The sequence below is a fragment of the Heterocephalus glaber genome, unplaced genomic scaffold (genome assembly GCF_053883595.1).
Source record: "Heterocephalus glaber isolate CG9 unplaced genomic scaffold, H.glaber_assembly_v1.0 deba00001556, whole genome shotgun sequence".
Taxonomy (NCBI): domain Eukaryota; kingdom Metazoa; phylum Chordata; class Mammalia; order Rodentia; family Bathyergidae; genus Heterocephalus; species Heterocephalus glaber.
In genome coordinates, this window is record NW_028258347.1 from 260,358 (window position 1) to 273,313 (window position 12,956).

Genomic DNA, 12,956 nt, shown 5'->3' on the forward strand with positions numbered 1-12,956 from the left:
CTCAGTGACTGTGAATTCTGTCCCCGTTCACAGCTGGGGTCGACCTGGGACCTGGCTGGCCAGCTGGTGTGCACTTCCTTCTACCAATCGTAAGAATGTCCTTAACTCAGGTCAGCTGACATAATTTTTTTAAAAAGACAAACAGCAACTTGTAAGCACTACTAATTTTGTTCCCTCATGCTTGTTCTGGAGATATCTAAACCATTTTTCCTACTTATACTGTCATCTTCACCAAGTAGATGTTGATATTATGTTTACAAACCAGGGTATAAAACACGTAGTTTTTAATGTTGCCTCCTTCTGTGTTGATTAATTTGAAAGCCAAAATTCTGTTAACATGAATGTGTTTATGGTTACATGCGTTATAACTCTCTTCAAGTGGGATGATTCTTTTCCACTTGTGGCAGCTGTCTTGCAAGAACAAGCTATTCACTCCAGTCGCATGGTTTTCATTCTCACAAATGCAGGACATTGAATGGTGACCCCCCCCCAAAATGATATATCCACGGCTCTCTTTCCCAGCACTTGTACGTATGACCTTATTTTGGGAAAAGGTTTTGCAGAGGAACTTTAGGGAAGGATCTTATGAAGAGAGTATCCCAAACTCAGTGATTGGTCCTCAGAAGAGAAGGGGAATCACGCAGCTGTGTGGAGAAGGCCTTGTTAAGATGGGCAGAGGCTGAGTTCCCTGGATGCATGTTGGGAAGCATCAGGATGCATTAAGGCAGTGTTGAGGATTGCTGGCAGCCACCAGAAATGGGGGAAAAGGCTGGAACCTCATCCCCGCTGCTTGTGGAAGGAGCCAGTACTGCTAACTCCTTCATCTCAGACTTCCGGGCTCTACTGCTCTGATAGAATACATTTCTGTTTTTCTAAGCCACACAGTAGGCCTAGGAAATGAATACAGTAGCAATTCCTTGTATTGGCTACCACTTTCAGTATTTTCAAAATGTAGGCTGGAGAAACTTTCTTGAGAAAATACATTAAGGAAGCGTGGGCACCAGGTTGCTGAGTTTCTCTTCCTACCCACGAGTCATAAACCCTTGAGCACAGAGAGCAGGAGATGCAGCTATTAGCATTTTATTAGTTGGACAAATAATACATGTGGATGAAGCAACATCAGACAGTAGAGTGGAGCTATCCTGCATCTGTGGAGACTGAAGAGAAAGGGGAGAGGGGACGTTTCCTGTGTTGTGTACGGCTCCAGAGGAGGGCATGACATTAGTCTCTTAGTTATAGCCTGTGGATACATTCACTCGTCATTCATTCATCATTCCACTAGTTAATGGGACACATCTTACATGTATGATGTTAAGTTTGAGAAAGCTGCTGTTTTTAAGATCAGCTCCTTGCCTTGTAGATAGCTAATGAGAAATGCTGGTGAAAAATACTAAACAAATAAATAAAATACTTTGCATGTTATAGAGGAAATAAATGCTCTAAATAAAACCAATGAAAATAGTATCATTGGTCCTTTTGTTCTGGGCACTAAAAATCAGCAGATTAAGGATAATTGTCTTGCTCCTTTCTTTATTTATCTCCTATCTCCTTCTGCACTGAAAGAGCCAAAAGATGAGGGACCTCATCTTGGTCTCTGCTGTTTCTCATTTGCGCCTTGTACAGTGGGCACACAGAAAGTGTTTGTCTATGACATTTGCTGGTTAGTAAGAAAGGGGAACCAATGTGAGATTGGGGGCCCCAGGAAGTTTTCCCTCCTGCAGTGCTGAGGATTGAACCGACGGCCTCGCTGTGCTGGCAAGTGCTCTACCACTGAGCTACGTTCCCAGCCCTCAGAGAGTGTTTTATTTGTGTTTATGTTGAAATTGGTTTTGCAGTAATCTTTTCCTTTTACTCACCTGACAAGATTTTTAGGGAAGTACTATTAACCCTGAAACTTTATTGGAAACCTCTGCAGTAGGTTTCAGTCTCCTGCTCAGTGTACAATGCAAGCCTGAGGGAAAAAAACTAAAAGACAACTAAGAGAGACAAAGTGGGGAGCCAGGATGGCCAATGCTGCTTTAGCAAAAGGTGCTGGTCTGTGCAAGCCACTGACTTTTATTGGTCACTAATTGGGGTAAAAGCAAACTATGTGCAAGGGTGTGCAATTGTGCAGTTTCTGTGGAAACTAATGGAGGCAAGGCTTGTAAAAGGAAAAGACAAAGCATTCTCAAATTAGGAACAGAATAGACAAAATATATGGTTGTAATGAGAACACTGTTGTTCTAGTTAAGAAAGTTTTAAATGTGAGAATGGAATTTGGGTGCAAATTACTCTGACCTCCGTACGTAGGCTTCTGCCAGACTCATTTCTAGAAACAAGCCGATTGTGGGATTGACTCTTCACAGCCTGTGCTGCTTACAGCCTGCTTTGGGCATAATCAATATTGTGGTCCCCTGCAGGGGAGAAATTTTTTTAATTAAAAAATATTTTTATTAATACATGTTTGCAGTACATACTTTTTTTTTTGGAGACGGGGTCTCACTATGTAGTCCAGACTGACCTTGAACTCATGATATAGCACAGGCTGGCCTCCAACTTGCCATGATCCACCTGCCTCAGCTTCTCAATTGCTGGGATTATAGGTGTGCACCACCATGCCTGGTTTAGGGGACAAATTTTTTAGATAGAGAAGCAATGAAACCTCAGGGCAAAGTAACTCATAAGATCTAGGGTAGGTGTGTGACCCATCGACCTTGGTTTACTTTAAATTCTAGATACAACATTTGCTCTCTCATTTATAGTAAGTAATTGGTGTTTTAAAACTTAAAATTGTAAGGTTATCTTTTAAAACAGTGGTGAAGAGTCAAGGAATTTAGTTTTGGGGGGTTTTTTTTGGTACCGGGGATCAAACTTGGGTCCTTGTGCTTGCGAGGCAGGCAGCAGAACCACTGAGCTAAATCCCTGGCCCGGAATTTAGTTTCTTTAAATTCAGTGCTTTGTTTCTCTCCTCAAAGTTGTAAAACCTTGGGTGGCTGAAAGCACAGATGTACATTTAAAATTATCCCAAGTATAATCATAACACCTTACTCTAAATTTGTAGGATGTACAATTCTTTTTTTCCTCTTCTATCTTTAAGTATTTATTTTAAAATCAGTAAGAAAATTTGAATAGAAGCAACGCACTGGGTATTGGGTTCTACTATAGCATAAGACAGCCCAAGAGGGGAGAGAAGGCAGTGAGAGCAGGTACAGATTATGCTGCTTCGTTCAGTTTTAAGTAACTGAAATAGAACACAGTGAAACCCAAGTAAGAGCTTGAAAATCTTATGCTTTTGAAAACATTTTGAAACTAAGGTTTTTTGGAGGAGAGAGTAGTTTGTTTGATATTTTTCTTTTATTTTTCCTACTACTAAGCAATTTAAATGGTTATTTAAAAATAAACTATCAAGTAGTAAAACAAAATAAACATTAAATAGTCCAAGAGAAAAATGGGGAAAGGATAGAACTAGAAACTGTACTAATAAATGAGCATATTTAATTAATTAATTAATTAATTTTTTTGGTACTGAGGATCGAACTTGGGTCCTTGCACTTGCACAGCAGGCAGCCGAAACCACTGAGCTAAATCCCTGGCCCATAAATGAGGATATTTGAAAACCAAGAAATACCTGCAGCCAGAAGCCAAATGAAAGCCTGCTCAAGTTCTCTAGCAGTCAGGGAATTGTGAATTAAAACAGTAAGTCGCCAGGCTTTGCATGCAGGCTTGAAAACACACAGTTTGAAGAAAAAGGACATTGTTCCAACCTTTTCATAAGCAATTTGACAAAAGCAGTTAGCCTTAAATATCTATTTCCCTTTGACTTACTGTTGTCACTTCTGAGAATAAATCCTTTGCTTTTCTATTCTTTTCTTTTCTTGTGCTTGGCTTTGAACCCAGGGCCTAACCCTGGCTCTACCTCAGAGCCACATCCAACACACCCCAACCCCTGAGAATATCTGAATGCAATAAAATTAAGTATGTGTAACATTTTAACTGTAAAGATAATGAAATGAAATGGTATTTGAGATAGCAAAGTATTGAACATTATCTAAATGACCGACAAGAACAAAATAAAGCTGTGACTTGTAATCTAACTATACCTGACAATTGTACTGGACCCCGATAGTAGTTTAGGCTTCTTGGAATGGGAAGATGTTGATGGTGCGCTACCTAACAGCAACAGCAAAAAGCAAACTAAAAAGTAATAGTTTCAGTGTAGCGTAAGAGCATTCAGATCTTTTGGAGAGAGGCAGACAGAGAAAGATAGGAAAAGTGAAGTACACACAGGTATGTGCAGGGTGATCCTTTGTGCAGGCCGGATTGTGGCTGCTTTCATGTTTCTATTCGTCGCTGGCCTCAGGCTTTCCCATGGGGAGCACACATGCTCCCGTATGAAGGCGTGAGCTCTGTGTCTCAAGTGTGAGGATACACAGTTGAGCTTTAGGGTCTCCCTAGGAGAGGCACAGGGACAAGGACAGGAGCGGGCATGAGGAGACTAACTGTCCACTGAGGAAGAGCTGCAGAGGTAATGCGGGGGACCACCGTGCGTCCCCCAGGCTGGCTCAAGGATGGAGCTGGGGCGGGGGAAGGTAGAGCCATGAGGCGGCGGCTGGGCTGGCACCCACTTGGGCTCAGAGGGCACAGGTGGCTCGTTTTTCCGAGATCAGCTATCCGATCAGCTCTCAGGAGTAAGGATTCTGTGCCAGTCTGCAGAGACCACTGCAGGGTCCAGCTCTGAGGAGAAAAAGGAAATATTTGTGGTGGTGGCGGTCACTGTACCCTTCCATCCAGTGACTGAAATGGGCTGTTAGCCAGCTGCCCGGTCAGATCTGAAGGGTGTGCATGAGGGCTGCCAGGTAAAATGCACAGTGTCCAGTTAAACTTGAGTTTTGATAGACACCCAAAGGTTTTGTTTTTAGGATAAGTATATAACTCAAATATTTGCTGACTCCAACGACCTCAGCCATAGCACCACACAATTTATAAACAGCAGCGTAGACAGGCAAATCAGCCCAGGACATACACAGAGCGCACTGCTGGCTGCCTTGTTGGTGGGAGTCCGAAGGGGCCAAGGACAGGCACACGTTAAGAAAGACGCTCGGCAAGAGGCTGTGAGAGTCAGCGAGAAGTCAGGCGTCAACAGTGAATCAAGAATGAGTGACTCGGCTCTGTGTACTTGGATCCAAAAAGAAAACTTCAGTGTTTTCCCTTGGGCTGGGAGTGTAGCTCAGGGGTAGAGGCAGGGCTGAGCATGTGTGAGGCCCTGGGCTGTATCCCGAGCATCATACAAAATACATTTCATCTTGTAGTCTCCTGGAATTTCTTTACTGAAGTCCTGGTGATACTCCCTGGCATGGGGGGGGGGGGACAGAGGGAGACAGAGACAGAGAGACAGAGGGAGAGAGACAGGGAAGGAGGGAGAGAGGGGGGAATCCCACCAAGTACTCTGGCACTAGCAAATTAAGAGGCAGGAAAGTGGCCAGGAAGAAGAGTGGGCAGGACTCAGAAGGGCTAATTAATAATTTTGTAAATCTGGTGAGAAACAACTAATAAATCAAGAGAGCACAGTTTCGCTTCGCCCTCCTGCTTTAGAGGGAATGTGCTTCTGTTCTCAGGGAGTGAGTAGCGACAGAAGAGCACCAGTAAGCACTGGTGCTTGAGTGCTGCCATCAGGACAGGTAGAAAACCAGGCAAAGTTTACATTTGCCCGGTGGAAAATACATGCCACAAAGTACCTCTCCCTCCTTCAACTCCTTCTCCTTTCCGAACCTTGCAGCCGATTACAAGGAGAGCTTCAACACGATCGGAAACATCGAGGAGATTGCGTACAATGCTGTTTCCTTCACCTGGGACGTGAACGAAGAGGCCAAGGTGAGTGAGAACGTCGCCTCGATCATGTTCGCACTGTAGCACAGCGCCCGTTCCCTGCAGAACAAGCTCTGCCCGGGCCCGCTGGAGGCAGCGTCCCGAAACTTGGGCCAGAGAAAAGCAAGTGGACCGCTTGTTTTCCTGGCAGCCCTGCACATCCCTTGTGCAGTCTCAGTTGCCTTTGGGAGTGAGGGAGTAGGGAGAAAGGGGTGCGAACCCATGCACTCAGGAGCAGCTGCAGCTTAGACCTGGAGCTTTGGAACCCGGGTCAGCAGCCCGCCTGCCCCTGCTCTGCAGCGCCCCCGGGCACCCTCTCGGGCGTCTCCATGCATCCTCTTCAGTGCCGGCCTCTTCAGGGATGAGAGCCCCACCGCCCCAGGCCTGGGCTGGCAGGAAGGGCGCAGGGAGCAGGCCTCTGGGTTTCCTGATGAGGAGCGGCCAGTCCAGGGCCGTCAGCTGCCGCTCCTGTTGTCTGCGTAACCTCCTCTGTTCCTCCAGGTACCGGTTGCTTTAGGGCAGGGGCAGCTTCTGTGGGGCGCCCCGGGAACAGGGGCCACCCCACCGGCTTGGACAAGAAAGCAGCCCCAAGCTCTGATTATACGGAAGCTCTGCCCGGCCTCCTTTCCGTGTTCCACAGCCCATTTCCCCTCCCTGTCGGGCTCTGGAGGGAAGCCGTGTTCTGCTTCAGTTGTGCGCCACCTGGAGGTGCTGGGCGGCCCTGTCTTCACACCCCAGAAGGTCCACGTAAAGCTACCCGGTGGAGGCCTCCTTGTCGGCCCCGGCAGGCTGGCTGGAGAGGAAGCCCGGGGGCGGGGGGGGGGGGGCGGCTCCGCCCGTGCAGCTCCACCTCCAGGAGCGACGAATCGCCCAGGGGCTCCTTTCACTCGCATGACACGGTGCAGATGCAGTTGGCTTTAGGCCCAAGAGAGGTGACCCAGTGTTCACCCGGCACAGAGTGCGGTGCGGCCTGAGCGGGTCCCAGGGGCTCAAGGATGGCCCTGCCACGCCTGTGAGGCCCGGTCCCACGCAGAGCCGCAGGACAGTTTGTCTCTGAGGTCCCCGTGCTCTCGGGGGTCAGGGCTCACCTTTCCGTCCACCGTCCCCGGCTCTGTGGGGAGGTCGTGGGCTGACGACTGAGAGACAGCGTGTGTGACCGCCCAGCCGGGCTGGTAGGAGTCTTCTCTGGGCCAGCGCGGAGGTCCAGACAGACAGACTGACAGACTGACGGACGGACTCTTGCAAGTGTCACTGCCACACCAAGCATCGCAGGGGACGATGCAGGATGGTCCCGTGCCCCGGGGAGGGAGGCGAGGGCACCAACAGCTGCATGTCACTGTGGCCAGGGACGGGCGGTGGCACCTCGGAGGAGGAGAAGGGACCCTGTCACTTCAGCGTCTGGTGGCGCTAGAGCGAGCGAGTGACGTCAGGCCCGTGGCGTTCGCCACCATACCGCCTGCGGTGGTGAGCGGGTGGGCGGGTATGCCCCGTGCTGTGCTCACCTCTGCAGGAAAGGCCCCTTGCTCGCCGCAGGTGGGAGCTCACCTCCTGGCTGGGGTGTGTGTGCACACGGCTGCCGAGTGTTGTTCCGGGCAGACAGCTTTAGGCTCACACGCGCCTTGACACTCGGCCTGGAGGGCATCTATGACACTCGCAGAAAACTGGTTTTATTTATTTGGTATATATTTTTAGTGACTATTACTTGGTTGTTGCAATTGTATGAGGTCTGGGTGAATCAATAAGTAATAAAAAATAGCTCCAAATAATTTTCTCCAAATTTCTGAAGGGCTTTTAAAGACAAACCCTAAAAATTAAATCTACTTCATTAGGGAGGCTGATTGGATTTTTTAAAATCTGCAGATCCTAAGGCGTTTCTTTAAAACAGTATTGACTTTATAATAAGCAGACTGCAAAAACCCAAATGGCATAGGGGCTGAAAAGAGAATTTTCAGCAAAGCAAGAAGTAGAAGGTGTCCCTACCACTGTGAGCCGTGTGTAGTTGCAGGAACCGTCACGGTTGTTTCCAGGTTCCTCCTGGCACACAGTGTGTTCTGTCAGCTTCAGGGTTGGGGTCCCCTCCGCATCACATGATATTTTGGGTTGTGTGGCCACAGGACACAGACTTGAGACCCTTCGCCTTTGTACTTACAGTTCAGATTTTAATGATTTGCCCACATTTAAGGATCGGTGATTATGTTCTCGAACCCACCTCTCAGGATTATGTTGGGCCTGGTGTGGGCACTGCAGGAGACTCTGGTGGTCCTGGCCGCTTTCGTTCTTGCTCCCTAGACTTCTTGATTCGGGAGCTTTCCCTGCGTGGCCCTGGGGGTTCTGATGCCCACGCTTCTCACTCCGGTGAGATTCTCCCGGGCTCTCCGTGTCAGGGAGGCCATGGCACTGTGAGCACCGCAGCCAGGCCTGGTTCCGTAGCTGGTCCTCAGAGTGCCACAGCGTGGGCCGTGTCCCACTGTGAAGGCGACTGCAGCCTCCTTTGGAATCGCCCACAAAAGAATTCAGGCTCCATCTCTGCAGGTGTTTTTAAAACCCCGGAAGTCACTGGGATCCAAATGTGAGTACATGGTGACCAGTTGGAGAATGTCATTTGAAGGGTAAAAATGAGATTTGTCTTTTCTACACAAAATTTTGTTAACCAACTTTGAAATAGGAAGTGACCACAGACGTGCACAAATGTGGAGCCCGGTACCATCATTTGAGAAACCTATGTGTTACCAGGTTGGCTTTGTTAAAGGGTAGCTTTTGTTTGGATATTCAAGTTTGCGTGCGCGCGCGCACACACACACACACACACACACACACACACACGCGTGCGCTAGTCCAGTACTCAGTAGTCTTGCTACACATGTGTAATCAAGACCTACTGATAAGGATTATAGGCTTTTCCAGAGCACACTGGGCCTCTGTCTTTGGCGGCTGACTTGCATGTTATTTCTCTCTTCTTGTGAAAACGGAAGGAAGGGGAGGATGCAAACCTCCACTCACTTAGCTGGGTTGGATTATGGGAACACCTGGCCTGGGAAGACGTTAAACCTTTTAGTTACAGCAAGGTTTGGGGCTCACTCCCAGACTCCCAGGGAGCCTGATTCCGGCAGAATGGTCGCAAAGGTCTTCAGGGAGGAACCGGTTTTGCAGGTTGGGGTTGGGCCACAGCTCTTTGGGCACTGTGACAAAGCAGCCCAAATCCTTGGCAGACACTGCTTTCCCCAGGAGCTGCCAGGCCGGGCAGTCTACGGTGGCCGGTCACTGGCTGAGTGTCCATAGTCACAGCCTGGACACCAGTGGGGGCTGAGCCCAAGAAGTGCCACAGATAGAGCCAGGAATTGGCCTGAACTGGGCCCCTGACCCCTGATTCTACTCCTGGAACCTGTGTCACCGGAGTCCACCAGCCCTCTCTGAGCTTCCCTTGCTCAGCTACAAAATGGGGGAATAGAGGAGGAGGCTCGGAGACAACTGAGCTCCCACCCCCATGACCCCCTCTGAGGCTTGTTCTCATGTCACTCCCATTTTGCTGCCTTCCCTTAGCCAGATACTAGTACCTAAGAAGTAGATTTGTGGGTCAGTAGCCCCACGGTTAAGAACTCCCATGCAAAACCCTGCAGAGCCACCAAAGGCCAGGAGCTCAGAGGTGCCTTCCCCACGTGACATTGCCCCAGGCAGGAGGGGGTGACCCTAATCATGGGCATCCCTCTTGTGAGTCTACAGATGGGCCCCAGGCTTTCATCCAGTGGTGTTTTCTCTGTTACACTAATTTCAAGGTTCTCCCAAACTCTGGGAGCTACAAACCTCTCCCATGTTACCCAGAGGAGGATGGCAGAGCATGAAGGTGCTACTTCCCGCTTCCTTTCCTGTCTTTTCACTGGACACCATACAGTTCCGTTTCTGTGCTTCCTTCCCATGGCTCACAAACTCCCAGGACGAGGGAGTTTCTCTCCAGGAGCAGAGGACTTGGGTGGCTCTCCCACCTCTGCTTTGTTAGATCGTGCATGAACCTTTCAGACAGGAAGTTATCATTTTAGAGAGGGCCAAGAACACAAATAAGTTTTCTGTTTTTGTCTCTGGTTAACAAATTTGTGTGGTGTGATCGTGGGTGGGCAGACTGAGACCTAGTTAGGAGATGTCACATCCAATGTCCCTGAGCATCCCAGGCTCTAAGCCAGTGTGCACGTCCTTTCCACATGCTAGGGGCTGAAAGATTAGACAAATGTAAAGTGGATTTCGCACCCAGAGCCCTCTGGTGTGCATGCTGTTAGCCCAATTTTTAAAAACACTCAAAGCAGGCCATAATTTTCTTTTTCCCAAAAGTTCATAGGGCACACTTTATTTGGGTCCAGGATAAAGAAAAGAAAGTGGTCACATGTCACAATAGGAAAATGCAAATAAAGTGGAAATGGTTGGCCTCATTTTCAGGAGCACAGCAGCGCAGTCAGGTCGCCCTGCGTCTACCACCCGCCCCATCCTCACGCAGCTGTCCCAGCCCGAGCAGAGGCCAGTGCGTTTCCACCCTTCCTGCACCCAGACCGTCCGGGTCCCGGCTCTTCGGGTCCTGGTCTGAGGCCCATTCACACTCTACATGTCATTGGCCATAGTGGGCTGAGAGGCTCACTGTCTTCAGCAGAGTGTGAGCCCGTGTGTGCGTATGTGTGTGTGTGTGTGTGCGTGTGTGTGCGCATGTGGGGAGGTGTGTTCAGCCTGCCACTGGGCTCCTTTGCACAATCCTTACCTCAGCCGTGTTAATTACAGACCAGTAAGGCTCTCTTACATCACAGCCGAGATTCTTTTTTACGTGTTTATCCTCCGTCAGCCATCTTTCTAGCTCCTTTCCCCGATGTCCCAAATTTCATTTTCACTCTTTTTCCCATTATTTCCTTACACGGTTCTTTTATACATCTTTCTGATAGGAGTAATGGAGGTTAGTTTTTGTTTTTTGCAAAATCACGCAAGAAGCACAGCACTAGAAACGACCTGAAGCAGGCGCAAAGATTAGGATCAGAGAAGGAGAAGCTTGGGGGAGGTGGCCTGTGACTGAAGAAAGCTAGAGAACACCCTCCCTGGCCCATCTAGTCAGTCAAAAGTGCATCCTTTCGCACAGGCTGACACTCATTTTGTAGGTAGATTCTTCAATTTGGGTCCTTTTGGATGCTTTAAATGAATTGGGTTCACAAAAGAAATTGACACATAAATTTTGAAGCCATAGGCCAGGCAGGGGCGGGGTGGAAGCCAAATGGACCTTTCCGGACTGTTCCCTACTGGTTTTCCCTTAATTACTGCCTGATATCTGGTTTTGTTCAGTACCAAAAGCTGCCGCGAGCAGAGACGGTGTGGTGGGCAATGGAAACGAGGACCCTCAGGGGAGCTGCTGGCCGGGAGGAAGACATGAGTGAGGCCGGGACTGGAGGGCTCCGCTCCACACCTGTGGCTCTGTCTCGCCAAGGGCTGTGAGGGCGACTTTCGGCCCGCACCACCCTCCAGGACTCCCTTGACGGGCTCCGAGTCCTGGTGGCTGCTTGGGGGCAGGGGTAGACTTGCTGCTTACTGTGAGATACGCACAGAGCCGGCCTGCAGGGCAGCTGAGCTCCCTGCTTCCTCCCTCCCTGTGCGGCCTTCTCGGGGTGCAGCTGGTGCCCCCGGGCCCGGCCTCCTTCTTGCTCCGGGAGCTGCTAGTGGACAGCAAGTGGCCTCTCTGTCCTCACTGCCGCCACTTTCCTCGCTTAAGGGCTGTAGGAGCAGCAGAGCGGTGGCCACGGCCTATGAAGAGGCAGCCGTGGGGAGAAAACATAGGTCTTCTAACCTTTTTATAGACTGCCAATTGTTCAGTCTCTTTGGGTGAAAAATTAGATTATGCTAAGTAAAAGGCTGGCTTGAAATTCAGTACCAAATCATGCTGATTCCATTGTGTTGTCCCAAATTTGCTATTTCTTTCCCTCCCTCCTTTTCTCTTTCTGTCTGCTCAACTGTTTTCAAACATTTCTTTTCGGTCTAAAATGTTTGGTCAGTGTTTTCCTTAGCACATGTCTGTGATGCAGCACGATGACATTGTGGGGAGTTGCGTGAACAAGACATGTCTAGTTCTTGTTACACCCCTGCCCCTTCCCCTCTGCCCGCCTCAATCTTGGTCCCCTTCCCACTTACCGAAGATCTAGCCCCCGGTTTATCTATTTATTATTGTTTAATCAGTTTTCATTGGGCTCCACCCTGTGCCAAGCATAGGGCTTTTAAAAATTAAATTTCTAGTAGTCTTGATGAATCATGCCCTCCAAGGGGCTTTCCCTAAATGCACAATGTTCTCTTTCTGTGGAACTCCACTGCCGGACACCAGTGGAGGAGGGAAGATGTGTAAATATTGGTTTCCAAGATGCAAGGAGGAAACCCACGGGCTGCCCAGGAGACCGTCCTCCTGATGACCTTGCTGTCCCCAAGCTCCTGAGGCTGGCGCTCATGTCGAGGCCGCTCTCTCTGTTGTCATGTAAGATGACTCGGGGTTGGTAGGGACTGCAATTGAGAAGAGGCTATGCCTCGATGTTCTGCCCGAGTTGGCCCCTGCTCTAAAATCCCACCTTGCAGAGGGTTGGAGCATGAAAGAGGCCCCATCCCACGGTCCCCAAGGTAAAGGCAGGTTGGGGAGCCTCCCAGGAGGGTCCTGGAAGTCTGAGCTCCCGAGTGGGAAGCAGGGCAAATGGCATTTTTATGTGTTTGCTGGGGCGTGGCGTGGGTGAAGGAAGCTTTAACAGGGAAAGGTAAACATTTGCTGGAGTCTTTGGTGCTGAGCTTAAACAAAGCCAGGCCTTTGTTCAGTTTACGAGGTAATGAACGGCAGGAACACCTATAAAGCTGGAGCTAATTCATACATAGAAGGAATGATCTTCAGAAGGGATCACGCTGAAGATATCAGTGGCCCCATCTTTGGCAGAAGGAGGAGTTTCCAAAGTTCCCAGCCCCACTTCTGCTCGGGCTCTACAGCAAACACGTCTGCGCTGTTGCACTGTGCAGAGCATTTGATTATGGCCTTGGGTTTCACAGGATGGCGCTGTGTGCTGTGTGCACAGAGACTAATATTTGTTCACCGATTACTCTCCACCAGGCGCTCCGCCAGGCGC

The 12,956-nt window shown here is 49.3% G+C and overlaps 1 protein-coding gene and 1 long non-coding RNA gene across 7 annotated transcripts in view; one reads left to right on the forward strand and one right to left on the reverse strand.

The window, feature by feature from the left end:
• The window catches only part of Grhl2 (grainyhead like transcription factor 2), a 136,404-nt gene that overhangs the window by 74,633 nt on the left and 48,815 nt on the right, over nucleotides 1-12,956 (forward strand). For all 6 annotated transcript variants that reach the window (XM_087190752.1, XM_004850226.3, XM_004850227.3 and 3 more), the window contains exon 8: nucleotides 5,756-5,850. In XM_087190752.1, coding sequence (XP_087046878.1) covers nucleotides 5,756-5,850 — 95 coding nt within the window. The remainder of the gene's footprint in view (nucleotides 1-5,755; nucleotides 5,851-12,956) is intronic.
• LOC147824032 (uncharacterized) lies at nucleotides 1,065-5,851 on the reverse strand. Its single transcript, XR_015442956.1, has 2 exons — nucleotides 5,715-5,851; nucleotides 1,065-4,713 (listed from the first exon to the last, which is right to left on the reverse strand). It is a non-coding gene; the product is annotated as an uncharacterized LOC147824032 (long non-coding RNA).